General features: G+C 38.8%; 1 protein-coding gene across 1 annotated transcript in view; it reads left to right on the forward strand.

Moving 5' to 3' along the window:
- The window catches only part of nrxn2b (neurexin 2b), a 742597-nt gene that overhangs the window by 349326 nt on the left and 365706 nt on the right, over positions 1–27565 (forward strand). Inside the window, exon 13 of the mRNA XM_042512007.1 lies at positions 946–1136. Coding sequence (XP_042367941.1) covers positions 946–1136 — 191 coding nt within the window. The remainder of the gene's footprint in view (positions 1–945; positions 1137–27565) is intronic.

Genomic DNA, 27565 nt, shown 5'->3' on the forward strand with positions numbered 1-27565 from the left:
TTAACGCAGATCAGTGAGTCATTTAATGCTGCTATGAATCAGGGCTGGCTGCATGAAAGTGACTTTAGCGCAAGTAATCATAATCAGTCGTCTTAAAAGCTCAGCTGAAAGCTGCAAAGACCGCTGGGAACCAGAAAGTGGAGAAACATTCATGTCTATTTTTTTCTCAAACTTCCCTCTTGGGTGTTTATTTTACAATCCATTAACTGATAACTGTAAATGCATAATTTTGACCACAATGCATTCCTCTGACCGGCCAATTTTCTATAAGCTAGACGCTAGCGCACACCCCAGAAATAAACTGCTTCGAATTGTGAATTGTATCACCCTAAAAGCTGTTCATAATTAGAGTATCAAAAAGAGGCTTTAGTGTGTGTATCTCTCTTCCTCTTGTGCTCTATAGTGAGCACTGTTACAACACAAAAGCCTGAGCTGCCTCTGCCACACAAAGACAAGAGGCTACATAAAGGAATTGGATTCAAGGTAGAAAAAACAGCCAACATACCTTGAATAAAATGGCCACAATAGCCTTTACCCAAAACACAAAAGGCAGCCATATTTGTGAGAAAGGGGGAACTGTGCCACCTCGTCTGCCTTTGGGCAAAAGGGGGCTTTTAGACAAAACAGGTTTCTATATTTACATGTCGAACCAGTGATGAAAAAATAAATCCCAGGCCTCATGTGCAGCAAATAAACTGGTGGCATGATTTACATCAAAAGCATATTCTGAGATGGAGAACAGGAGGGAGACATTAGAGATGAAATAGGAGAGCACTTCACTTTATCAGAACAATCGGAGGTTGTTGGCTTGTTATTAGCACTTGTCATTGAGAGAAAACATGCCTTGGCGTTGATTGTCTCCATTTTCAGAAATTAATTTATTTACTTTCCTTCAAGAATAGCTACTGCAAACACGCTCACACTCGATCTTTCTATTCTTTGCAGATACGTCCACTATGTCTTTGATCTCGGCAACGGGCCGTCGCTGATGAAGGGCAACTCCGACAAGCCGCTCAATGACAACCAGTGGCACAACGTGGTGGTGTCCCGGGACGCCAACAACGTACATACGCTTAAGATTGACTCACGCACCGTGACGCAGCACTCCAATGGAGCCCGCAACCTGGACCTCAAAGGTAAGAGCAAGTTCATCCGACTCTTTGTCATGCATTCTTTCTCGCTGACAGGAAATAAGTATTCCAGTGTCATCCTTAGTCTGTCCCTTAAGTGTTGTTGGATGGTGGCCATGAACCTGTGCCAGCTCAAATCCATCTAAATTAGACCTGGCTTTTAGAATAGCTTCACCGTGCACCCATTGGTTTTCTTTGTCACTGTGGAATTTTTACTTTTTCTCAAAGAGAACTTCTGTTCTTAAGTACTTTGCAAAAACACAATTTGCATAGCAAAAAAATTCAAATTATCTTTGTTGTAAATACACAGAGCACAATTCTACCTTGGTGCTTTTGTTAGGTATTAATTTTTCTCTATGCGTATCTTATAAAATGAGTCGAAAAAATCCCAGGCTTGCAGGAATTTGCATTTCCTTGCTTGATTCTTGTCTTCCTGAAGTGTCAGACATTTCAGTGCAAGGGCCCAGCATAAACAGAGCAAACTAAATGATGCTGCCAATTGTAAATGTACTTGCCAAACAAGAGTGGACAGGGGGTGAAATAAAACTTAACAAAAGCCTGGCAGCATCTGTGCCAGCCTGTCGTCTTCACCTTGAAAGATGACCCCCCTCCCTCCCCTTTCGGCAGATGGTTGCCTTTACAGGAACAGGGCAATATACGTGCAATGTCCTTTACCAATTGGTATCCCAGTATGAACTAAATCCAACATCCCAGACCAAGGTGATAAAAAAAGGAATTGTACGAGAAACAATAACAGCTTATCGCTTTATTCGTTCTGTGCTTTGCTCTTTTTTGTTTTCACTCTCTTTTTTTTTTCTCCGTCAAATTGGGTACACTTGACTTTTCGTCGCAGTATGATGACTGTCTTTTGATGAAGACACCTTTACTTCTTTGACTTCCAACTACCCTGCCTTCTTGAATCATCTTGGAATAATAGCTGTTGTTACAAGGCACTTAAATGTGAATAGGCATCTGTGGTGTGCTGGGAGACTGGGACTGGAAGCTCAGGTAATTGTTAGCTTCAGACCTCAGAAGTGAGGTTTTCTGATGTGTTATTTGGATAGCAGAGAGTGGCCGCCTGTGGTGCGGAAGAGTGACAGCAATACAATAAAAGCAGAAAGTCAAAGGGAAGGAGATACTTACTCAGCAGAAAGACCTTATGGTGTTGATAGTGGACATCGTGGACAGATCTTTTCAAGTGTCCGTCTGTAGTAACATTAGCTCTGGATGATTCACTTTGATTTAGTCTGCGTCATACCCCAGAGTAAGTGCTCTTGAGGCTACTGCGGATTGCTGCGTAAGACACATCAGAAGTCAGGGTGAACCCCTGGGGCCACTGAAGGATACAAGGAGTCAAAAGATCAAAAGGGGCCCCAAGTTTGGGGAAGACATGATTTATTCACAGACTTTTTCAGTTTTTATTTCCTTTGGGGTGTGCAAAGTGCAATTAAAAAGGATGATCAGAAGGGAGGGGGTTGCAGAGGGAGAGCTTTCTTAAGCTGGAGACAAGAGTGCAAAATTAGATCCAGTGGTTTTAGCAGTGAGACATGTAATTATCAGCCGGGTCTCACTAAATTTCATGGTGGAATTCAAATAAAGTGCATCATGCACATGGCCAATTATGTTATTGTCACATATGCGTTGAATATAATCATCACATTATTTGTATGCTCATCTCAAGACTGCAATGTCAATAGAGAAATCAGTAATTGCTAGATTTAATAAATGCTTGCTGTCAAAGTTTTTGATTATAGCAAGCTGCCGAGTAATACGTATTCATTACGCACTGTGTCTGATTTATAGATAAAACTAGTCTCCTGTGTATCCATGCACTCTTTGCAGCTAATCTACTCTAGAGATCTCTTCCAGTAAATTTAGTAATTGATGTCTGATTAGGAAGGTTTTCTTTTTGATCGATTGCTTCTGGCTAGGCTGTGGCAAAGGCTGCTGTCAGTCAACACTGAGATTGTCAGTAAAGCTTTTAAGGGAGTGCGCTGCTGTCATGTAGTGGTTGGACTATGTTGTTTTGGGTTTAGGTCTTAGCCAGGGCCCTTATCCCACGCCATCCCTGTCTCAAACTGTGTCCTTTCTTTTCAAGCAGGTTTGGAGATTGTCAAAGAAATTCCTACAATCTACAGGTCTGCAAAGAGAAGCCAATGCAGATGTATCTTAAACCTGCATTCTTTCTAATGTCCAATAGGGGCGATTCCACTGTTTGCATCAGAGATCTGATTGTATAGAAGTCTATGAGAAAATGACCGGACTTCTTACTTGATTTGTTACCTCACTAAACACTTTTGTCTAATTAGTCTTTGATCTCAATCTCTAGTTCCAAGTTCCCTTAAATGCAGAATGATTCTCAGGTTGTAAATTATGATCCCATTTAGTTTAACAGACAATAAAGCAGGGTATGCTTAAGGGCATGGCTACCGCGTGCTTCCAAAATAGTAATTCTGATTTATCTGCCAGATAGACAGAAGTTTGTCCCCACCATCATAAGGATTTAAAACTCACACACACCTTGCAGAGCACTGCTGTGCTAACTCTCCTAACTGTCTATTTCCTTGTCTCAGTCCTGACAGTTGTGCTACGCACGTCATAAACTTGGAAGTTTGCAGGTTCGTGCTGGTTCGGGCAATGTCATTGTCCATTCGGATGATTCACTTTGAAAAGTGTCAATTTGATAGACATTGCCCAACCATAGTGGATACTTTGTGATTGAAAAGTCACTTTGACAGCTACCTTCCAATCAGGGTAGGGGAAAAGCAATGCATCAATAAGAACGCGTTGGTTGGCCCAAACCACTCATCCAAATCTGTCACTACAAAACACCCTGCTTTGAGTTGGCAATAAGTTTGAGGCAATAAAACGTCTTAATTATGGTTAGGAAAAGACAACCAATGCTGCTTAAAAACACCTGGCTTAGAGTGGTACAAAGACATCTGTTTGTAGCTAAAAAACAAAACAAGACACACAACTTTGAGTGGCAAACGCCACAACGGATGTTTGTTGTCATCACTGCTCTCGTGGGTCAAAGTCCGATGCTTGATTGACACCATCCACCCTGAGCAGACATTCAGGCGTCTTAAACTACATCTATTGTTTGAGCATCTAATGATAATGGGCATGGCTTTACATTGAAGTCCGTGGACGCCAAACAGTGCCCCTGCAATCACTACAATAGTAGGGCACTGACCAAGCAGTGTTTTTTGACACCCTGGGAGGGGGACCACGCTGTGTGATTGTAAATGTAAACATAATCTGTCTTGCCATTATTGGGAAAAGCATTGTTCTCCAAGTAATACAACTGGTGTTAGCATTCCCTCACTCAGCTTGAGTGATTAATAGACAATTGTACCTCCATCTTATAAAACACCACCAACCAAGCGTGCACCAACAAGATCCCTCAGCTGTCCGCCGCAGAGCCATGCAGGGATAATGGCACCATTTGCATATTCAATAGTGCAGCCGCCCCATTGAATGATTTGTCTCACAAATGAAACAGAAGGCAGCCATTTTGCCTTTTCTGTGCCCAATCAACACAGTATACATGGCTGGGGAGTAACCCTCCATCTGTGTTATTAATCTGTGAGCCACTGTTTGGAAACTTCTTTATTTTCCGGGGTCCTTTTCTTTATCAGAACAACTCTCGCCTGCAGGGAAATGGAGGCTGAGGCAGCTTGGCGCTAGTGGGAAAAATAATAGTTGTAAATCTTGCTTCAGAGGACTTTAGTGTGGAGAAGATGTCTCTATCCTCAATTCCCCCGTCTAATTGGGCATTCAAACCCCGCTCTGTAGTGCTGTGACCATTCCCCTGCCAGAATATCATACACAGCTCAAACACTGTAGTACCATAAACACGAGAGCAAAGCACCAGAGCCAAACATGAATGCAAGTGAAGAAAGACCCTTGACAAATAAATAAACATATGTTCAATTAAACATGATAGGCAGAATTTCTCTTCCCCTTCTTACATTTGCGTACACACAGAGTACGCTGTTAACGCTTTTCTGACTGTTCAGCAGTCGCGCACAAAGCTTTGCAAATCAAACACAGAAGAAATGGCAACAATAAGCCATTTCTCACAATCTCTTTGCTCTGTTTTAACACCATTTCTGCCTGCATTTCAAAGAAAAAAAAACACCAATTTTCCAAGCTTTATCTGTGTAATTGCCCAGAGAAAATGGGGAAAATAGGTTTTGTGCTCTATGTCTTCCCTCGCTTTGTTTTTGGACAGGCAAAAAAAAAAAAAGTCTTCAAGGCATCCCCCTTTGTCAGCTAAAGTATGGTGGGGGAGCAACACACACACACACACACACAGTCCCCGAGGATAGCAATGAGTGGATCTAGTTCTGCAGAGTGAATGGCAGTCTCAGAAGACAGAAGACATGTTGAACATACACCGTACAGGGAATACGGCTTTGTCTTCCTGTTGACAAGCTGCAAAACATAGTAATCACAAGTTATTGCTATATTGCTTGGAAATAGTGTTGTTGATTGTACAGTGCAAGGCGGTTTAAACAGGACTCCTATCAAATGTACCAGAGAAGCTTTGCAATATGACGGTTAAACATTAAATGTAATTAGCATATGGAAAGTGTGACACATCGTAGCTGAATAAGACTACTGCTCAGTGTTATGCTAACAAAAAAGAGGGAAGGCAGAGAGTGTTCCTTAGTCCTTATACATGTGTTTCACTTGCATAATATATCATTATCAAACTAGGACTACTTGTTCAGGTCAATTTGTTCTCACCTGGGTCAGGACAAATTTCCTGTTACTCACAGGGTATTGAGCTTCTTCCATTCAAATAGTCACAGAGGAAATAAAAAAGACCATGTCAAAAAGTGTTTTCAAAGCTCAGAATAAGCATGCAGAACTAAAACTAATTGTCGTCTGCCATCTCATCGCCCGATATGAGACAGAACTACCAGCTCGTTACACTCAGTTTCCGTCTCCAGTCTGATATTGCGTCCACTCTTAACAGCTTTACATGGGGGAGGGGGATTGGATTTTCCCTAACTAATCACTAACGTTAATATCTAACGTCATATTAAAGTGATATTTCACTCTCAGAATTTCTACATAAAGTATTCACTGTGTGTTACCTTGAACTCATAAAGATGTGTTTTTCTCGCATGCCGTCATGGTGAACAAAGAATCCATAAAGGTGAACATTCTTCATGAATTAAAGTAATCGGGTCCACATTTAACAGCAAAAACAACAACCAGATTTCCTACAGTTTCCATAAAAACTATATCGCTCTGAAGATTGTCACCGTACCTCGGTTATTCCTGCATTTCTTGACAACATGGAACTTCCTAAATTATCATTAAACCAACACCAGCTATAGACCCAAAGTGTTTGATTAACTACTACCCTCTTAAAATAATTAGCAAAGTAGGTTGGAATCAGTCATAGGCAGACACTTATCCACAAACATGCACTGCTTATTCAGCTTAATCAGTATTTCTTAAAAATACAATGTAAACACTGTAATAATATCACTGAATGCTGAAAAAAATCTTAAAAACTATATCAGAACATCACTTTACAAACTTGCACAAAACTCGTGCAGTATAATCAAAGTCGGTTTTGTCCGATTGTTTGCATTTTTACTAAAACCCAACTATTTAAAACATCTCCGCCTACGAGTAGTGCCCTGAGTGTACTCATCCATGCGTGAGACTGTTTGTGATGTGTTTTTAATCAGCGGTTCCCAACTGGTGAGTCACAGTCCAAAAGTGGGTCACATATCCAGTGTGAATGGACTGCAAGTGACTCGTTAATATGTTAAGTTTGTAAAAAAACACACTTTACATTGAAGTACAGTGAATTTATGACACAGAGCTTTTATTTTGAAGTGCCATTTCTATTTACTCTTGCAAGATGTTTGCTTTCTTTGTGTTCTAAGCCAATTAAAAATAATTTAATATCTGGTAATGTATTGTATGTGTGGACCTTAAACCAAGGAGAAATATGGACCCTATGGCTGGACTAGTTGGGAACCACTGTTTGAAATAGTAACACTAATGCAAAATGCATGTGTTTGGGAAGTACTAAGCAAATGACTGGATAAATAAGAGATGGATCATGCTGAATGTGTTGTGTGTGTGAGATATATAACAAATGTTATTTTGCTGTTACATGTTGACCCTTATTTCTTTAATTCACGAATGTAAGATTTTTGAGTTATGATAGACAAAGACAGTTTTCTGCTCACTTTAAAGGTAACATGCAGTGGGTCATTGATATAAAAATGGTCACTTTTTGCTGCTGTTGTTGACATTTAGATTTTATTAAGGTCTATGTCGAGGATAGGCAGGGAGAATCAACAAACACATTCCTTATTCCAACAAATATACAAATTTATTGTCCATTTTTTCCATCTTGTAATGTATGAGTTATAACTCAACCTTGGTAGGAAAGTTAGTCATTCGAGCTCAATAATCTCTTTGATTTCAAGCTGGTTATCCACTGTAGGCGGATTTTCTTGTAGCCATTTATAAGTAAATGTTTTATGAGTAGAGCACAGCGAAGTAAAAACAAATTATGATGTTGGGCGATATCAAGAAAACACATCGATTTAGAACAGCCTGAATAGCAGCATCTATCTTGTCTAAAGCAGTTGCTACCGTTATTATGACTTCTCAGTGGTCTCGGCACACAGCTTGACGACGTTTGACAACAGCTTGACGATGGCGTTAGCTCTGCCTGTGGTGCTGATTGGATCAATTGCTTTTTAACTAAGAAATCACTGTTTCATGTTATGATACCAGACAAATAGTCAAGTGGGTGGATATAAAGGTCTGGACCCAAGCAAGCTAAAGTGGTTTTGAACCTGTTATAGTTCCTTAAATGTGATTCAAATTTTATCAATAAAATGATCTATTATTTCCATATGAAGTAATATTCAGCTTGATATATGGCTGCTATATACTGGTGACATCATCCTCTGAAGCAAAGAACATGAATACAAGGACACTATCTTCTAATCTCATCTGCAGCTTTTTAAAATTATTGTATTTTTGGGGTCTTGTGATTTCCTAAGATGTTCACCAATGGGGATCCTATGCAGCATGAATTGTTGTCAGTTAACAACACCCCTCCCCAGGCGCTACTTTGCTCCAGTAAAAATGTAGTTAATTATCACTGAATAAATTCAGAGGCGAGGAAGGGATTTCCTTCATCAAACACTGCAGGAAAGCATCAAGCAGCCTGTTGTTTGATGCTTCATATTGTGAGGGCTGCTTTGCTTGTTTCTGTAGTGCCTTTTGATATTTTGCCACACATCCCTGATGAGGCATTGGTTTCATTATTCCACATTTATGGTGCGAACTGTTAACCACAGTGTAACACAGATGTCTTTATTTTATTATTATTATTTTTTTTAATCAGTGCTAAAATGTGTTTTATGCTTGCCAGGTGTTAGGCATACCATTTTAACATTAGTAATTACCATGTTCGTTTCGAGGCTTCAGTATAATTAGCCAAAATAAACAAGACCATCACCCAGAAGACAAGCAGCCTCCTCTGGGGACGATAGCAGGGACAATTAGCAGCATCCTTTTGTGACAGGAAGCAATAGGGTTTATATGATGTGTCTTCATATTGGAGGACAACCACGCCATAAATGCCACTTGGGGTGGACAGAGGCTAGTTGTCTCCATTTGTTTCTGCTAAGCATGCCAAGGTATCTCAATTAATTTAACAATGATGTATTGATCATTAATTCATTAGTGCTACACATAACCAAGGACACTTCATGTTAATTAGCGAATGTCCTCTGGCTAAAGCCAGTGAGAATATGTGTTCGTCACCGTATCCTCTTGCATCTTTTATCAGTTTATGGCACTACCACAGCATGGACTTAGCACCTTAGAATTCACAGTATTAGTCATTGTCATTCATGTCATATAATGACATTACAAATTAAAGTCTCAGTTTTTGTGCATAATTATTTATAATGGAAATCAGTGATTGATCTCTCCAAGGCTACAAACATAATATGCAAATTCTTTAAACTGGAGCAATACATTATTAAAGTTAGTCAACCAAACAAAACAGTGCGCTGCATATTTTTAGCAGCCGTCTGGTGTTGTATTACTATTCGGTTTACATCTGGCTTTTTCCTTGTAAAGCTGAAGTTGAAGTAAACAGTGTTGGTCATGTGGAAGAGGAAGGAAACACAAACAACCACTGCCCTGCGGGAAATACCCTGCTTTAGTATGCAAAGAACATGACAATGTCAAAGATATTAATGTCATTATTAAATACAGTGATGCTAAATGAGGAGTAACAACAACAACAGTAGCATAAATCTAATGAAGAGTTCGTCAGGTTGAAGGAATGCAGGGAGGAGGGATAATTTGGAGTGCAATATTCAGACGGTGCCTGTCCCTTCCTTTTGAAGATGCTTTCTAATGAGGCAGACTTGCGCAGAATTGTAAAGAGATGGCATTGAATATGTTCTATTTTTTTCAGCTAAAGCAGAACAAATTGAAACACAATATGGAGGAGAGGTTTGGCAAGGCAGAGAAAGGAGGATAGAAAGACAAACAGGTACATAGTTTTTAACGAGCTCTGCTCTTGCCAGCGGTAACATTGAGATTAGCTGTTTGATCGCACCAAAGCATTTCTTTCTTCTTCTTTTTGGTTTACTATCAGTGTCTGACAAACCAGGCTAAACTAGTTGCTCATTTCATCCCATATACTCTCAAAGTGATAAAGCTGTAGGTTACTGAACAGACATCACAGGCCATCCCAGAGAAAACCAGTCAGTATGAAGCTGAATGCCTCCTGGAAGTAAGTTTTTTAGTCGCACAAATGTGAAAGACCAGAAGATGATCAGTGCTTATTGCTGTATAAAAAGAACGGCTGGCAGCACAGTAGGGCAGGCATTCAAATTTAATGGTGTTATTACTGGAAGTTGGTCGATAACCCCTTTTTCTATCCATATCCCTCAAACTGTTCTGATTGGTCTACCCTTGTCAGAAGTTTTGATCATTAGACCTGTTCGGATAATTTGCAGCAGGTATAAATTTCTGGTTATTATCTTGAAATGAGCAGGTGATAGGGTTTAGAAATTGGTGAGCAAAACAGCATGTGGTGTTAGTAATTCTCATAATGCTTTTTTTTATGTTACAACTTCAACAAAGAAAGATAATCCATATTTAACACAATAACATTTGCTCTTCAGGGACTGCCATGAGTCTCAGCACAATAGTGAAGAGATTAAAATCTGTGAATTAAACTGAAGAATAATGGCTTAAGTTTGATGTAGCCTTCCAGCCTGTTCTCATTCCCAGGTGATCAAATACCAGCTTTTTGTCTTGGCATATGATATTGACTCCAAAGAAACCATTGGGCATCTTTGTAAGACCCACCAGGCTTTCAACTGACCCCACTGTAAACCTGTCTGCATCATTACTTTATGTGGAGAGCAACTGATGTATAAAGAGCAAGAAAGGGTGGATGGATTGAACAAAAGGGAACTGTCACCAAGGGGACTGTAGTTCATGAATTGTGTGTAACCAAACGTCAATGTTGTTTTAAACGTAACATTAAGTAACTTAAGTACCTATGTATAGGTTAAACTAAAAGACAGTGCTGTTTAAAGAACCTATGTTTGTGTTAAACCATAAATCAGTGGGTTTTTATTATGAAATGTTAAGAAAGACCATAACTTAAGTAAGTTTAGCTACTTAAGTACCTATGTCAGTGTGAAACTGTTGTTTTAATGTAAAGTTACATAACTTAGGTATTTACGGAAACCAAAAGTCAAACTTAATTAATGTAAAGTTATATAACTTAAGTACCTACATCAGTGTGAAAACCGAAAGTCGACGTTTTGACATAAAGATAGGCAACTTTAGTACCTATGTCAGTGTGAAACAAAAAGTCAGGGTTGTTTTAATGTAAAGTTAAATAATTAAGGGCACCTACATCAGTGTGAAACCAAAAGTCTACATTTTTTTAACGTTAAGTTCAGTAACATAAGTACCTACGTCCATGTGGAACTTAATTTTAATATCTACATCTTTTTGGAACTGAAGGTCAATGTTGTTTTAATTTTTTAAGTTACATAATTTACGTATGAGGTATTTATGTTAGGTAAAAAACATATTTATTTTAACCCAAAGCATGGTCTATTTTCTAAACCTAACCTAGTAGTTTTGTTACCTGTACCTAACCACTGCCATTCCACCATATTAACCACGTGTTCCACCTGTGCGTCATAGATATGCTAAAGCGTGTCAAAGCATTGGTATTAGACGAGATAGAAATGAGAGCGTGTTGAGCCTTCACAACAAATACTAGTATGGTAGATTCAATTTGGCAAAGTAAATAAAATCAATAGACAAAATAAGATCCATTGCACAAATAAACATCTAAATCAAAGGAATCTCTACATATCAAAAAGAACGATAGTAGTTTTATTTTTGTGCATGTCAACTCTTTCTGTTGTTTAGCAGATATCCATGATTGTTTCATCTATAATTTTCTGCTAGGTCTATCATTCCACCACTTCCTGTGTTAAAACCAACTACTTTGCAACATCATACATATGCAAGAGTGACTCAAGACAGAGCTGATTAGTGGGTTGTCATTGTGAGGTTGATATTTAATCTGCTGGCAAGCACTGTCAGGGAATAGCACAAGTATAAACCATATTTGGTAAGGGAGTTGTACATGTACAAGAGAGAGAGAAGATAGCACCAATTTTTATTTAAGGCACATTTATGCAAATATTTTCTGAGGGAACATAATGTCTTTGCAGTAACAGCATTGTAGAAGTACATATAATCAACCTGCTGAGTACCTGCCAAGTCTATTGCCAGTAAACAACTTCAGTAGAGCAGCTGTGGGTTAAGTGCCTCGGTCAAAGGCAGCTCACAAGAGTGTACTGTATGCATCAACAATCCAGACTCACATAGTAAGTGTCCTTTAACCATTTTCTCACTAAAAATAGAGATTTGTTAGGGTTTCCACATTTTAATTTTACTCTTCACTAGCTAAGAAGAATTGTTTGGAGACAAATGGCTTCAGATGTTAAAATCCATAGGGACAGCAGAACCCTTGTCCCTGAGGAATTGGCACATTTTGATAGGTGACATTTTAGTTAAATGATATGTTAACATGTTAGTGGCCATTCACGACTTTAGCCTTTGCTAGTTAACAAATTGACCACAAACCAAAAACTCAAAAACACACTAAATGGTGGCCCTCAGAAATAACCAGAATGCTTTTTCCTTATATCCTCTGTCATCCATTCATCTGTCCACCCATCTGTCTTTCTGTCTGTCCTTTTATCCATCCATCCATTCATCCGTCTTTCGATTTCAAACCCTCTTTATAAGAGGATCAAGATAAGCAACAGTAACAGTCTCTCTGGAGCTGCTATAGGGCCTCAGTGTTTTGCTAAAAGACACAGTAGCATGCTGTGTTTTGGGTATAAAGGCTGATGCGTAAAATCGTGAAACATGACTTTCATGTTTTAGAACCCTGACACTGCATCTGTAGGTGTGTTCAAACTCAACAGTATGTACATATTTTCACTGCCTTTTGTCATCTGCTAGCAATGGTCCTTGAGCTGCTGTTATATGGCCAGCACTGGTTTGCTTCTGTTACTCTTAAACAGCACATAAGTACCACAGTCCTCTTAAATGTACTGTCAGCAGTGCATTATCATTTTCACTTATTCAAAGTGAATCTTTGTCATGGGTGGACATAAAACATAATCTATTCATCCTGTGACGATGTACATGCATTGTTACATCCTCGGGGGTTTCCTGTCCTTCCATTGTAGTGTGTAGAGAGGAAATGTCATTACCATAATGCCAGGGTCTGCTCCATTATGCAAGAAGAATACATTTCTCTTCTCCCTCTACTTTGCTTCTTATTATTACCCTCCTACATATCACCACGTGAGTGTAAAAAGCCTTTAAAATCAGCGTATCTGGAGCACCAGCGCAGGTCTATCAAGTGAAGGACAAGCAGAGATGTGATCATACGGATGAAATCCATTGTCCAGCAGTGAAAATTGAAATCCTATTCATTTCTTCTACAGCCACCATGGAAACAGCACAGAAAATAATTCAAATCCGGAGGCAAAATACTGCAACTGCTGCGTGCTGATTACATATCTTTCTTTACAAATGTTCTTGACCCCGTAGTCTTTAGAAGACTATAGAGTGGTAGCTCAAGGGGCTTTGGGTGTAAAAATGCCTTGAGATCTTATTAAGCTGTCAAATGTCATTATGGATGTGTTTCAGCCTCCAGCTTCACTATTGGACAATAGGTGCTAGGTCCATCACACCTCTGTTGAAATCAATGAGAGCATCCTTGAATGTGTCTGCTTTGCAAAGACAGCCATTTTTTTTCTACAAGATATGTTTCTAACAGCTACTTTCACCTTCGTTTTGTCTATTTAGACAAAGGCTTTAAAAGGTTGTATGCAGGGGCCAGGTTTATTTCATTGATATCTGAGCACATCACTCTCAAACACATGTACACCTTGGTTCAGACATGCTTCCTGCACCTAATTTTAGACCCTTCAGAGGATCTCGACCAATAATCAATTATTTTAGAAACCAAAAAGTAGGTTCTCACCTAATTTTGAACTGTTCAGAGCATTTCGACCAAAAATTTTTTTTTTTTGTTCCGAACCTGAAAAGTTGATTCTTATCTGGAACCCCCCAAAAATAGCTGGTTTTCCTTGACCTGAAGTGTGAACTGTGATTACATCAGTTGCTATGTGATATGCTACAGATTGGAAAAAGAGGATGGAAAAGGCAACAATGAAGACTTCAAATGAAAAACAAAGTGTGCAGCGGTTTCATTAATAATTGGTCCATGATTGAGTTTTCAGGTAAAAACAGTGGCCATCTGTACTAGCAGAAGAAAAGTGTGCAGGTTAGGTGCAGGTGGAAATGTGAGCTGGTTCACTAGCACAAAGGTTAAGGAATCATGAATGGAGCCAGTCTAAGAACCAGAGCTAATTTGGTAGTAAAGGAATAGCAGGGAGTGACGTTTATCCCTTTTCCACCAACATAGAACAGGTTCTGTTCTGTTCCTGCACCTGATTTTGAACCATTTGGAGCATTTTGACCATATATAAATTGGTTCAGACACAAAAAGTTAGTTCTAAGCTGGAAAAAATCAGCAGGTTGGAAAGAGAGGATGAAGAAGCCAACAATAGCAATGTCAAGTAAGACATCATCTGCTAAAAAAGAGTGCAGTGGTTTTATTAATTGTTGGTCCATGTTTGTTTTTAATTAAAACAAATATCAAAAACAACAGTACAAAAGTTCACTGGTAATCAGTGTGATTAGCCATCTTGCTATGACCTCTGTTGTGCACTTTGTAATGACCTCCGTTGATGACACATCTTGATTACAATGGTTCTGATAGAAACTGGTGGAAACACGGGCTGGTTCATCAGACAGAGCCAAAGTTCTGGAAATCTTGAGCAGAACCAGTTTAAGAACCAGAGCTAATTTGGTAGAAAATGCAATCAGATTCAGTCATAGAAAAAGTTTTTTTTTTGTTAATATTCTAGATAAATACTTCCAGTTTGGCTAACACAATGGCATTCCTTATACTCGTTCAAAGATTTTTCTTGAGCATATTAAAACTAATCAGGCAGATAAGTAGCACCAGAAAGGACACACTGCCAGACTTAAAATTTATAGGTACTGTGATAATATAAATTGTTAAGATTAATCCTTCTCCATTCAGAGGGAGAGATACGTCTGCCCCATTACTCTTGAGACTTGTTACCTCCAAGTATTGTGAGTGCGAACAGTGAACCAGGTGTGGAAATGAGGTTTCGCTTGCAATCAGATGTGGTTGGGAAGAGAAGTGAAAAATGGCGGTTTGAGTGCTTGTGTCTGAACCTATGTTTACAGCATGTGTATTTTATTCAATCTCCTCTTTGACACTGCTTCAGTTTGCACCTGCTGTAGGATTGTGAATGGCAGAGAGGGAGGGTGGAATGCAATAAAGATCTGCCAAAGCAGCGCCTGAAATCCATTTGCATAATAATAACTAAACAAATCACATGCAACATAACTGGATTTGCATCTCATGTCAGAAAGTATAAATGTCTCTGTCTTCAGGCTCTTGCATGGCATCTCTGCATCGGAAGCTTTGGAAGTGTGAAAGCAGTTTGGGAGAGGTGTCGAATTCATCCACATGGCAACATTAATTTGTCATGAAGTACATGAGTACGGTTGGCGATGCTGCCATGATCAACATTTTTACCTTTCTCATTGAATGTTTTCCATCAACAACACCTATTCCTAGTTATCGGGTTCAGTCAGTCAGACTTATGGATGATGTTGTGGCAAAATGTCTCCAACCCAAGCCAGGGAAAAGGTCTGGAACTCTTACTAACTCTTTGTCAAAGAGACTTTTGTCAAAACCACTGGAGTCTGAAAATACTGAATATACTGAACACAAACAAAGCTCACAGAATCAGATGTGATAGAGCTGACTGTACTCTTAAAGACAACAAAATCAGTTAACCCGAGTCAAGCTCGAGAGCCTCGACTAAATTCAGACATGAGACAGTCTCTTATGTACCCAAGAAAACTCATCCTTTTTGGCAAAGTCTTTCCCAAGTCTTCATCTTATCTTTTTGACGCCAACCAATTACAGACCTGTAACTTCTCAAATCACATGTTGAGGTTTTTTTTTTTTTTTTTTTTTGATAAAACGTGTCAGTATAAAGTATTCCCTGATCACGCTGCCTTGCCACATGTGGAGTTCTAGACACTTTCTACTCTACTGCAGTCATGCATTCCATGACTAATGCACAGACTCTCAAGACTTCTCCTCACCAATACCTATGGGCCAACTCTAAATTGCCTGTTTTTCTCTTTATCATTATTTTTTTTATGCCTCCATGCCAGCGATAGCTATTGCTGGGGGCAGTATGTTTTTAGGTTGTCCAACCAGCCATCAGTTCCATTCTCGTGAGTGCAATATCTCAAGAACACCTTGAGGGAATCTCTTTAAATTTGGCACAAATGTTCACACTTAGACTAAATTTTGGTGTTTCAAAGGTCAAGTTCAATGTGACCACACATATGTCTCATTCTCATGAATGTGATATCTCAAGAAAACTTCAGGGAAATGCCTTCAAATTTGACACGAATGTCCAAACTAAACAATGATCTGACCAGAGTTCGGTGGTCAAAGGTCAAGGTAACTGTGACCTTGCGTCTGTCTCATTCTTGTGAAGTTCTCAAGGAGCCCTTCAGGGAGTTTCCTTAAATTTGGCACAGATGTCCACTGAGGTCACTGTGACTAAGCATAGTATTGGCCATTACTGAAGAATTCATATGCTAATTATTACAAAATGTCAAGACATTTCTGATAGGATATAATAATTAAGTACTGACAATATATATCTAATGGGTCAAACTTCACCGTGACATCAAAACGTACCACAAAAACACTTTTTTTTGGCCATTTCTCAACATCATATCTCAGAAACAGAAGTGGAGACATTTGGTCAGATATTGAAATGGTGACACTAATCTTGGGATCTTCTGTGCTGCTGGGAGGGAAAGTGTATGTGAAGCATCCATGTTTTCACAGACATGGATTTAACTGTGAGTTGCAAATTAACTGGTGTGTGGAAGCATACAATTGTGAGGCAATAATTTTATTGAGAGTTAAAGAAGTTTTAATTCAACAGTAGCTCTGGGCCTTTTTGAAATTGATTTTTATAAAGTTTAAATTCACACAATGAAGATGTAACTCACACATAGTACATTTGACTTAACATGGGATTTGATGTCTGTTGTGGGTAAACAGCTTTACTCTTCAAATTTAATCATGAATAACATTCAGGTTCACAAGGGTTCAGTGTTCTTACAAACAACCTCTTAATTATAGTCACATGGAGTTCACGAGTCAGTGTGGGAAGTGTAAGGTCGTAGAAATAAATCCACCTTAATATATAGGTCGTTCACTGAGTCCTATAAAGCCTCACCTTGCCATCCAGACTCTTTTTTTTTTTGTTTCCTTTTTGTTCATTTCCCTCCCATGTCCTTTTCTCTCCCCTCTATTTTTCTGCTCAGTGTCAGTGCTCTCTCTCAATAAATGATGGGCTAGGTAGCTTGAGTGCTGCAATAGAGCGGTGTGTTTTAGCTTTTTTTCGCCTACTGACCTGTCGTACATTACAATTTACTTTGGCATTACTCCGAGCTCTGGCCACTTTCCCTCCCTCCCTTCTCCTCTCTCCTGCTTCATCTCTCCCTTTTATCGCAAAGCCAGCTTCTGGCTAGAGACAGAGACAGTATTTGTTTGTTTTTTTTTTTGACAGAGTGTAGCTGTCTGCACACACACGCATGTGTGTACAGTTTATGCTCATTGCTCTCTTATACAACCTACCTGCATACTCAAATTCCATTACCTTAATTTTATTGTTTTTTAATTTCCCTCTCTGGAACAGTGTGCACATGTTTTTGGTTTACACTGTATATATTGTATGATGTAATTGTGGCTAATGTTTTTTAATGCACCAGCTGTATGTATATTTTAATGTTTTGTATTGACTTTCCTTCAGCTGCCGCCTCTTGTCCAGGTCATCATTTTAAATGAGAATTGATTCTCAATTGACCTTTCCAGTTAAATAAAGTAAAATTAAATACATAATATAAATACACCTGTCAAATAACTCCTTATAATATTTTTGAATGGACAGAACTGAAATAATTTGCAGGGTAATTAAAATTAGTACTGAAATTAAAAGGCCCTTTACTGTTCAACAATTTTAAACAACAACCTTCATTTTAATGATAAATTCATTTTTATTTAATGTCAATTGCCAAACAAAAAAGAAAAAAACAGCTATAGTTGCGGCTTTATTAGTGTGCAATTCGTTCAGTGATTGTAGTCATAGTGTCATAGGATATGTCAGTTTCTTATATGTAAGACACCCAATAGCAATTGCTGCAGTGGGTTAAGACGCTAGATGTCAACAGGTCAAACAGGAGGTCAAAAGATTTCAAAAGAGGTCTTGGGTCAAACAGTCACTTGTCCAGTTTACATTATGTGTAGAATTCAACAGGTTGGTAGTCTGAAAAGTTTTCTCAGGCACTCTGATTACAAGTAAAAATCATTTATTAATACAAAGATAACTAACATGTCTAAACTTAAGCACTCTTACATTCCATCCCATTCATTAATAAAAGATTTTTGCTAGTGTCACAGACACTTTTCAGATTGCTAACCAAATCTATGGCCGTCTACATGATTTAAGCTGAACAGTCATATCTTTTTTTATTTTTAAATGATAAGGAAGTCTTTGTGCCAGTATAGGCAAGTCTTATTACATTTACCACATTTCATATGAGACTAGCTGTTGGATCAGTTAGCAGCTAACTTAATCTTGTTTTGAAATTTACAAACAGCTAACTGCTATCTATCTTAGGATAACATATATTGTGACGTATTACCTTATTTCATCAGCATATGAAGTCCCCAGAGGATAACTTTCTCTTTGTTTGACCAATCACGCTGAAAGACCCCTCTGGAACTTATCCGAAAAATATACTCAGCACCTTTTATTGGAAAGAAAAAAAAATCATTTTAGTATCAAAATTGTAATTATTTGCAATATTGATAATTTATGTAATTAGATATTGATACTTGGCTTCTCTGGATCAATATAATATTATAAAAATGTTACACATGCATAGATTATATGGAATTCTTCTCCATTCATACAAAACATCAGAGAAAGGATGGCAATTAAACCCTCCCCCCTCTCTTTTTTATACAGTAGTGATTTATACCCTATATTATTATATTTATACCCTCTTTCCAGACCAAGAAAAGATGAATAACTGCCAGGTAAAATGAAGATGGCCTCTTCTCTGTGAGGTGAACAGCCATGGAAAAGAGGGCCATTTGTAAAAGAAGAATAAAGATTTTGCAGTTAGGACAGACAGACACAAAATATGGCGATGGTTTGTAAGAAACAGGTTAAAAAAATAGAGAAATTGAACAGTTTTTTAAGAATAAATCGTTAGATATTGCCTCCAGTAAGGCTATAAAGATCCCCTGCTGTCCCTCCACGTACTGTTATTTGATTCTCACAATTACACAAATGAATAATGAAGATAAATTCACCACATTCAGTTTATTTACGAGAGACCGGGGCTGGCTTTGTCCCTCGTCAGTCATAAATCCTCGGGGCCTCATTGCCTGCTCTCACCTGGCAGGGGCCCGACTTGTAATAATGCCCCCTGATGAATGGGGTATTGTCATGGGCGCATTTGTTTATTTTACACACACACACACACACACACACACACACACACAGGTCCCCTACTCCATCATCTCAGAACCATTGAGAAAGAAAGGGTGAAGGAGAAAAGCCTGGTCTTGTCCTATAGCGGAGGCCATCATGAAGGTCCACTTAAAACAGAAATATCAAAATAATGGGGTTTGTTAGATCACTGAACATAGATAACTAGCTTTAGAGGAAGGCTGAAAGTGCAGTATGTGCAGTTGTGGAATATAACTAAGTGCATTTACTCAGGTATTGTACTTAAATATGAATTTGAGGTATTTGTTTTACTTGAGTATTTTATTTTCAAGCTACTCTACTCTATACTCTTCCACTACATTACATCTTAGAGGGAAATATATTTTGTACTTCACTGCATGTATCTGACAACTTTATTTACTTTACAAATTAAAATTTTTGAGGGAGAAAACATACGTAGGGTTTCTTATGATGTTTTTAATAATTTAAATTACAAAACTGTTCAATTAATCATTCAGTCCATTCACATAAAAGCCAGATATTTCGATTAATATTTACGTATTTTTTATATATAAAAAATATTATATACTATATAAATACTATATAAAATATTATATATATATATGATATATCTATATATATTATATATTGAGTTTTGGGGGGTGTTTCAGTTTTGTTTAAAATTTTGAGTTTGAGGGATGTTTTTTTTTTTTTTTTTTTTGATAATTTTGAATTAGAGTTTTTATATATGCATTTTTTATTGTTTGTTTTATTGTTTTTTTTTGGGGTTTTTTTTCTTCACCTGTTCTTTTTTTGTGAAGTATGTTTTCCTGATTCCTGACATACTTACTTTTACTTGAGTACCATTTTCAATATAGGACTTTTACTTGTAACAGAGTATTTTCACAGGGTGGTATTGGTACTTTTACTTCAGTAAAGGATTTGAATACCTCTTCCACCACTGAGTATGTGCACATTCAACTTGTGCCAGTTTAAGAACAGACCAGCCCAGAGAAAGGGTCAGAGGAAGAGGAGATGAATAAAGAAAAGGTGAGGATCTTGTGAGAGCCAAGAGTGGGGCTGGAAAGTGAAAGGCCAGGGAGATGAACACAAATTTGGAGGAAAATAGAGAGTAAAAGATAGTGACCGAGCAAAGTGAGAAAAACTCAAGTGCGGCGGAAAAGGAGAGAGCGCAGCCGAGGCAAAGCGAAAGGACACTCAATTCGGAGTGACATTTCATAGAGGGAGAAGGGAAGCATGAAAGTGTGTAATGATGCCTGTCTGTGTCACTATACAATCTTTCAGAAAGTGTCACCGGCGAGTGCTGGCACATATTCAGAGGCCTCTCAAGGACCCGCACACCGGCTGATTGTGTTTGGGTCAATGAAATGTTGTCATGGTGGCAAACTGTTGCATGTTTTATTCAGTTTTTGTCTCAGAAATGATGAATTCAGGTAGTTTTCTTTCCACTTATGTGGATATAAAGTGCATCTCTGCGGTCGCAGCTTATATGATTTTATTACAACAGGCGAAAATATGCAGTAAATGATTATGGAGCAGCTAAGAGACTGTAGAGATGCTGTAAAGCATGCCGCCAAGGGGTTTATTAACTGCATGTGCTGCAGCTTAGACATGAATTGATGCAGACGAACAAATCAAATAATGATGCTGCTCTTGATTACAATGTGAATAATATATTTGCAATACATCTCATAAAAGCAAACATTGCTCATGTGTTATGTGACTTCTGGTTATGATATTAACCTTTTGTGAATCAGACTGTAAATGTTCAGCGCTCCGTTGTTGTTGTAAAAAAATGCATAATTACTGCTTATGAAGGCAGCTGATATTTTCTTGCTCATTTTCAGGTTCATACTTGTATTTACGGTTTCTACCAGAAGTCATTTACATGCTTTAATATTCAAAAAACACTTTTTTCCCTCGGACTGACTGTGCTCGGACACCTGTATTCACCTTTTGTCTTTAAGCACCAACACAGGAAGCAGACTTTTTATGCCTCTGCGGCAGTGATAGCCGAGCTCCCAGACATTATGTTTTCAGATTCTCCGTTTGACTGCCCATCTGTCCATCCCATTCTCGTAAATGTTATATCTCAAGTATGCCTTTTGGGGATTTCTTCAAATTTGGCACAAATGTCTGCTTGAGTTCAGTGATGAACTGGTCAGATTAAGGTGGTAATAGATCAGCAGTCAAGGTCATTGTGACTTGTTTGCTCATCCTTCTGAACATGATATCTCAAAAATACCTTTAGATTATTTCTTTACATTTGTCACAAACCTCCACTTAGACTGAACTGATCAAAATTGTCTGTTCAAAGGTCAAGGTCACCGTGACCTGAACTCATTACCTCAAAAAGGTCTTGAAGAAGTTTCCTCTAATTTGGCACAAACTTCCACCTGGACTAAAAAATGAACTGATTAAATATGGTGGTCAGATATCAAAGGTCAAGTTGACTGTGACCTCACACAAAAGGTTTTTGCCATAACTCAAGAATTCATACGCTATACATGACAAGATTTCACACAAATCTAAACCTAAAGGATACAACGATGAACTGGTGACATTTTATATCCAGAAGGTCAAAGGACAACTTCACTGTGACATTATAATGTTCTGCAAAAACATGTTTTTTTTAGGAACAGAAAGGGAGACATTGGGTCTGATACTGAGTTGGTGACACTGATCTTCTGTGCTGTCGGGGGGTAAATGTGTGTGACGTATCCATTTTTCCACAGACATGGATATAAACTGTAAGTGCAACTTAGCCAAGTCATACATTCGCAAGTTGGTAATTCTAGTTTTTTGGCATGACCCGCCCTACTCTGCCTTTTCAGTCCTGCTTCACCACCTGCATGAGCAGCACATGCACATCAAGGTGTCGCTTGCATTTTTTATTTCATTGACCATGTGAACAGGTAGAGCGGCCACACCTCTCGCTTGAGCAGCTCAGGTGCAGCTCATCTAAATATTCTGAGTCTCACCTTTTTTCCCACATGACTCACACGGTTCGTAGCAAAAATAGACAGTGAAAATGATGTGTTGATAGTCATCTTTACAACTTATCAGCGTCATTACATCTTTACTACAGTTTCAAAGAAAAAACCCAAAGAAAAAAAACCCATAACACAACACAACCACCGACAACAGCAACAACAACGGGCAAATTAATAAATAGATAAATGTAAATATATAATTATGATCATTATAAATATAGTTCTCTGTACATTTTTTTAAGCTTTTTAAAATTCCTTTTATTCCATTCCTTAACCGCTTGTCCTCGCAAGTGTCGAAGGGGGGCTGGAGCGAATCCCAGCTGCCATTGGGTGTAAGGCGGGGTACACCCTGGACACGTCACCAGACTATCGCAGGGCCGACACATATAGACAGACAACCTTTCATGCTCACAGTCACACCTAAGGGCAATTTAGAGTCACCAATCAACCTGAGCTGCATGTCTTTGGACTGTGGGAGGAAGCCGGAGACCCCGGAGAGAACCCACGCAGACACAGGGAGAACATGTAAACTACGCACAGAAGAGCCCCTGCCCACAGACCGAATCCCATTTCAACCCGGGATCTTGCTGTGAGGCAACAGTGCTAACCAAGACGCCACTGTGCCACCCATAAAAATTATTTCCTGCATAATAATTGCCATTTATGGGACATTTCTTACCAAGTCGCTCTCTGTTTTTTTCCTAAGTTCTTGAAAGAAATCAAACCAATTTGCACAGGGTTCACAGATTATAATACTTGTAAAGGGGTCTTAATGCACCACAAGAAAACTGACGTAGATCCAGGTTTCAAAGTGCTAAAGAAAGGCAGACTAGACTGTTTATTGCTGACGCAATAATGAGCTAATCTGTTGTGTTACTCAATTTCTTTCTCACCATCGTGTTCTCTCTAGCTCAGCTTGCCTAAGTTAAAATGTCTATTTGCACATAATGATTTCCATACAACATGCTGCAGTGGAAAACACTAATTAGCACACGACGCGCACAAACATTAGAGGTTCAGTTCATGCTTAAGTAATAGTTGTGCCAGACAGGTTAATTTCCCCTCACCGAAATATCCTTCATCGCAAGCAAACAAGGACTCGAATATTGATGAGTCAGTGCTTAATTTGTGACACAAAAGAGCCTTGATTGTGGTGACGGCATGCAAAATATATGCAGACACAGTCAATTCTACTTCATTGTACTTGTTAAATATTGCATTTTCAGTCGTTGTTTCCAATTACTCTGTTTACAGATGTGTCTCCCTCACTTAGCATTGAGAGAGAGCCTTTGAAAATGTATCACACCACCTGCGGTTACAATGGAAGTGAGAGAGAGAGAGAGAGCATGCACCTGTTAGTGAAAACATGCCACTACAGTATCAAATAATTACAGGTTTAGTTGCCTTCAGTCTTTTTTTTTCTCCATATCAAAACATCTCTTGCTATAGCATTTGGTTTCAGATATCCAAAACACAACGTAATTATACAACTTATGATTTAGCATCAGCAATTAACGCGCAAGCAGCGTCAACACTTATTCTCTCTGCCAGTCGTCTTGATGTGGCGTCGTTGCAGAAATCGGAGCTCCTCTGTAATTAGCAATCACACAATCCCCCATGCATCCTCCCGCTGGCTGCCATTGCCCCAGCCCCTGCTTATAACACACACCGCCAGACATTTATTTTCACAGCCCACGGCATATGTGTGCGCGTTTTGCATGCGTTTGTTGCGTTTCTCATCAGCAATCATTCAATCTTTGTCAATTAGAGCCAGCGTGAAAGCGGAGCAACACGAGCATCGCAGAGAGTGAGGACTGGAGAGGGAGGCAGGGTTTGTTAATAGAGCATTTAATGAAAGTTAATGGTCGGCTTTTTGTTCGCCAGGGAATTGGTAAGAGGGAGCTGATTATTGTTTGGAGATGAGACCGGTCGTTGCACATTCTCAGGCAATTCTAATGATCAAACTTCCCTTAATGATGGATATAAATAATGTATATCACAGTATGGCTAGATATGGAGAACACTGCAATACCATCACTTCACTTGGGAGCCAATTATAGGCGAGGATAAAATACAGGTCCGGTCTTGGGTTGACAAGGTGTACTGACCGAGTAAAATTAATAGGCTAACACTGCTATTAGATTCAAACATTATATCTCCAAAAAAGTAAACTTTTTCACAGTAAAAAAAAATCAAAAACTCCATTTTTCCACTGAAGTCGAAGCACTTTAAACTCTATTTTTGGATGTAGAGATGGGAGTCATGGGTCTTACACCCATGAAATTCATTCCCATTGCAGATAACTCAAATATAATGAAAACAGTGAAATTGGAGCTGTGAGGTTTTCTCTTGTCTGGTGGTTTTTCCTGACCAAATAATATATATATATAACCCAGCCGAGGGCTGTTCACATTGCGCCTCGGAGAAAGCAAACTTCTGTGGTATCAAGGAAATGACTAATATTTCCAGTCTTGTTTGCTAGAAATGAAAGAACAAGTTGTGAGGGTCCGCCGTGGGTCTTAAGGTCATCCACCCATCTCCCACATGACTCACAGATCAAATTTGTGGATCAGCACAACTGGATGTATGAGGGTTTCACACCGTAGAAGACAAATAGAACCATCATCACAGAGAAATAGTATATTTCACTTTAAACCCTTAAAAAAAAAAGCCCTGATTGTCCAGTGCAAATGTTAAGCCAATATGCTCTTCCAGATCGCGCTGTCAGGGGCTCTCCAGGGCCCCATATCATAGCATCCCAACTTCCTCCCACTGGCCCCTGAGAGGTCATTATGGTAACCATGGAGATGTGGAGGTGGTGGTCTCTGGCGGTGTCTGGGAGGCTGTAATTGGTCCCGTCTTGTCGATCGCTCTGAGCTCTTCGGCAGCGCAGGCATTCATCACTGCTGGGACAGCAGAGCCAGACCAGGACACAGTTTCTGTCTGGGAGGAAAATGGTTACTCATCGTTCTAACCTGCCCACACTCGAACAGCTCCAAACACAGTGAGCCAAGAAACATAGATCAAGTTGTATAAATGCTGAAAACACTTCTTGTAAGCCATTCAAATATTAGTCTCATCCATATCGGTGAGATCCACAAAATAACAAGTCACAAGCATTATTACAGCACTGTTTCAAAATATTCTCTCCTTGCAAACTAAACCTACCCTTGTGTGATAACCCAGAGTACATAGCTACTAACAGATGTAAATAAAAGATAAATTAGCATGTCACAGTAACACTTTTTTGGGATGATTTATTAGATATCTAAGTGGAAAAACAACATTGAAGAAGCTAAGTAGGACAAAATTTCACATATATGTCTGATAAGAGAAAATAATGACATCATGATATGTTATATCCAAAATATCAAAGGTCAACTTCACACTGACATCATAATGTTATGTAAAAACACATTGCTGGTCATTATTCAATGCTATAACTAAGGGACAGAAGGGGAGACATTGATCACAAACTGAACAAGTGACACTAATGTTTGGTGTCCACTTTGAAACTGAGCTGATTGTAGATCTAATGCACTGCTGGGTTGAAGATTGTGATTGAATCATCCATGGTTTAGAAATTTTAGCTTCTTTCATACTTAAATCCTTGTCAGCGGTCATGGCTACATATGAATCTGGACAGACGTGGATGTAAACTTTAGAGCTTTATTGATTTGCGGCAGCATATGACAATGTTGCATTAATTCTAGTTTTAACTTTTTGAAATAAAATTGCTTAACACTAGAAATAGAAAATATGTAATGCAGAAAAGGTTTGTGTTGGGTCACTTAGCTGTAGTAAATCATGCATGTAGCACTGCTTGGATAATGTTCTACTATGGCTTTGTGCATTTCTCAAATGCTAACTTGGGTGCTTACAAGTTTTAGATTTTAGGAGCTGGAATCTCTGCAGTAAATATCCCTTGCGACACTGCAGCCGTGTCGCATTTAAAAACAAGGTGCATAAGCTGTAAATGTATGCTGCGGAACAAACTATTCGTGGCCCAAATGAACAAGAAAGTCAAAACTTTACCCAAAGAAATCTGTAATTCAAATGAAAGTATTCAACTCCAAACTGAGCACAATGAGAGCCTGAGTGGGTGTGTGTATGCATGCTGCATATTTATTCATCTCCTGTAGTCTTTCCTCCACTGAAAGAAAAACAAAACTTACATGACTAATTTTTACAGTACATCTGGCACAGCCTTCATTCTTGTCTCATCTAGCCCAGTTACGCAGTCAGCCAGTAGAATCTCAAATGCGCTGTTGACTCCTGCTGGAAACGCGCAGTTTGTTCTTTGGAGATTAACTCCATACCGATAATTTCATATTTGCTAAATGGTTCTTTACAGCCGCGATTTCAGGACATCAGTCAGCCGGACAGCTAATGAATTCGTCGTATTGATTGTAATGCCCGGGAGCCCCAGCTGGGAAATATGAAGTGTCAAGTGCTCATTAATTCTAGAGAGAAGTTGGCAAACATCATTGACTCATTCCATTACACAAAGTCCACATATAATTGACCTCGTGGCTCATTGCTTCTGAGAGTGCTAAAGTTGAAAGTTCTGGTTTTCAGCTGTGCAAATGTTTTTTTTTTTTTTTTCCAATGGCCCAATCTTTGTAGCAGGATCTCCCCGATGTGTGAAAAGGTTTTGCTGGATGCTCATTTTATGCTACTTAAAGATAAAGTAGGAATTTTGATGATGAGAAATGCCTAAAGCATTTCAAACCGTGTTTATTCATATGCACCTACATCAAAGGCCTCTTTGTGCTTTTCATAATTTCACTTGGCATTTTCTCCACAACTCAGAACAGAAGAAAAAAGAAAAGGAGAGATAGAGAGAGAATAATTTGGCTTAAGAGTGGATGGATATTTCCTTTTATGTTATAATATAAAGAGACCTTAATTGTGCTTGAGCGCTGAAATATCCCAGAGCTTTATCATCTCGTTGAGGATTCACAAACTCTGCTTCCTTCACGACAAAGTGCTGCCGTGTATTTTCTGATCTACTCCCAGCAGACTATATGGACAGGCTCAGGCAGTAAATCTTCCCGAGCATCAAATGTAAAGCATCGCATGTCGTTTCCAATGCTTCCCTCTTGATGTTGTGTAATCTATTCCTGTCAAGTGT

The sequence above is a fragment of the Plectropomus leopardus genome, chromosome 23 (genome assembly GCF_008729295.1).
Source record: "Plectropomus leopardus isolate mb chromosome 23, YSFRI_Pleo_2.0, whole genome shotgun sequence".
Taxonomy (NCBI): Eukaryota; Metazoa; Chordata; class Actinopteri; order Perciformes; family Serranidae; genus Plectropomus; species Plectropomus leopardus.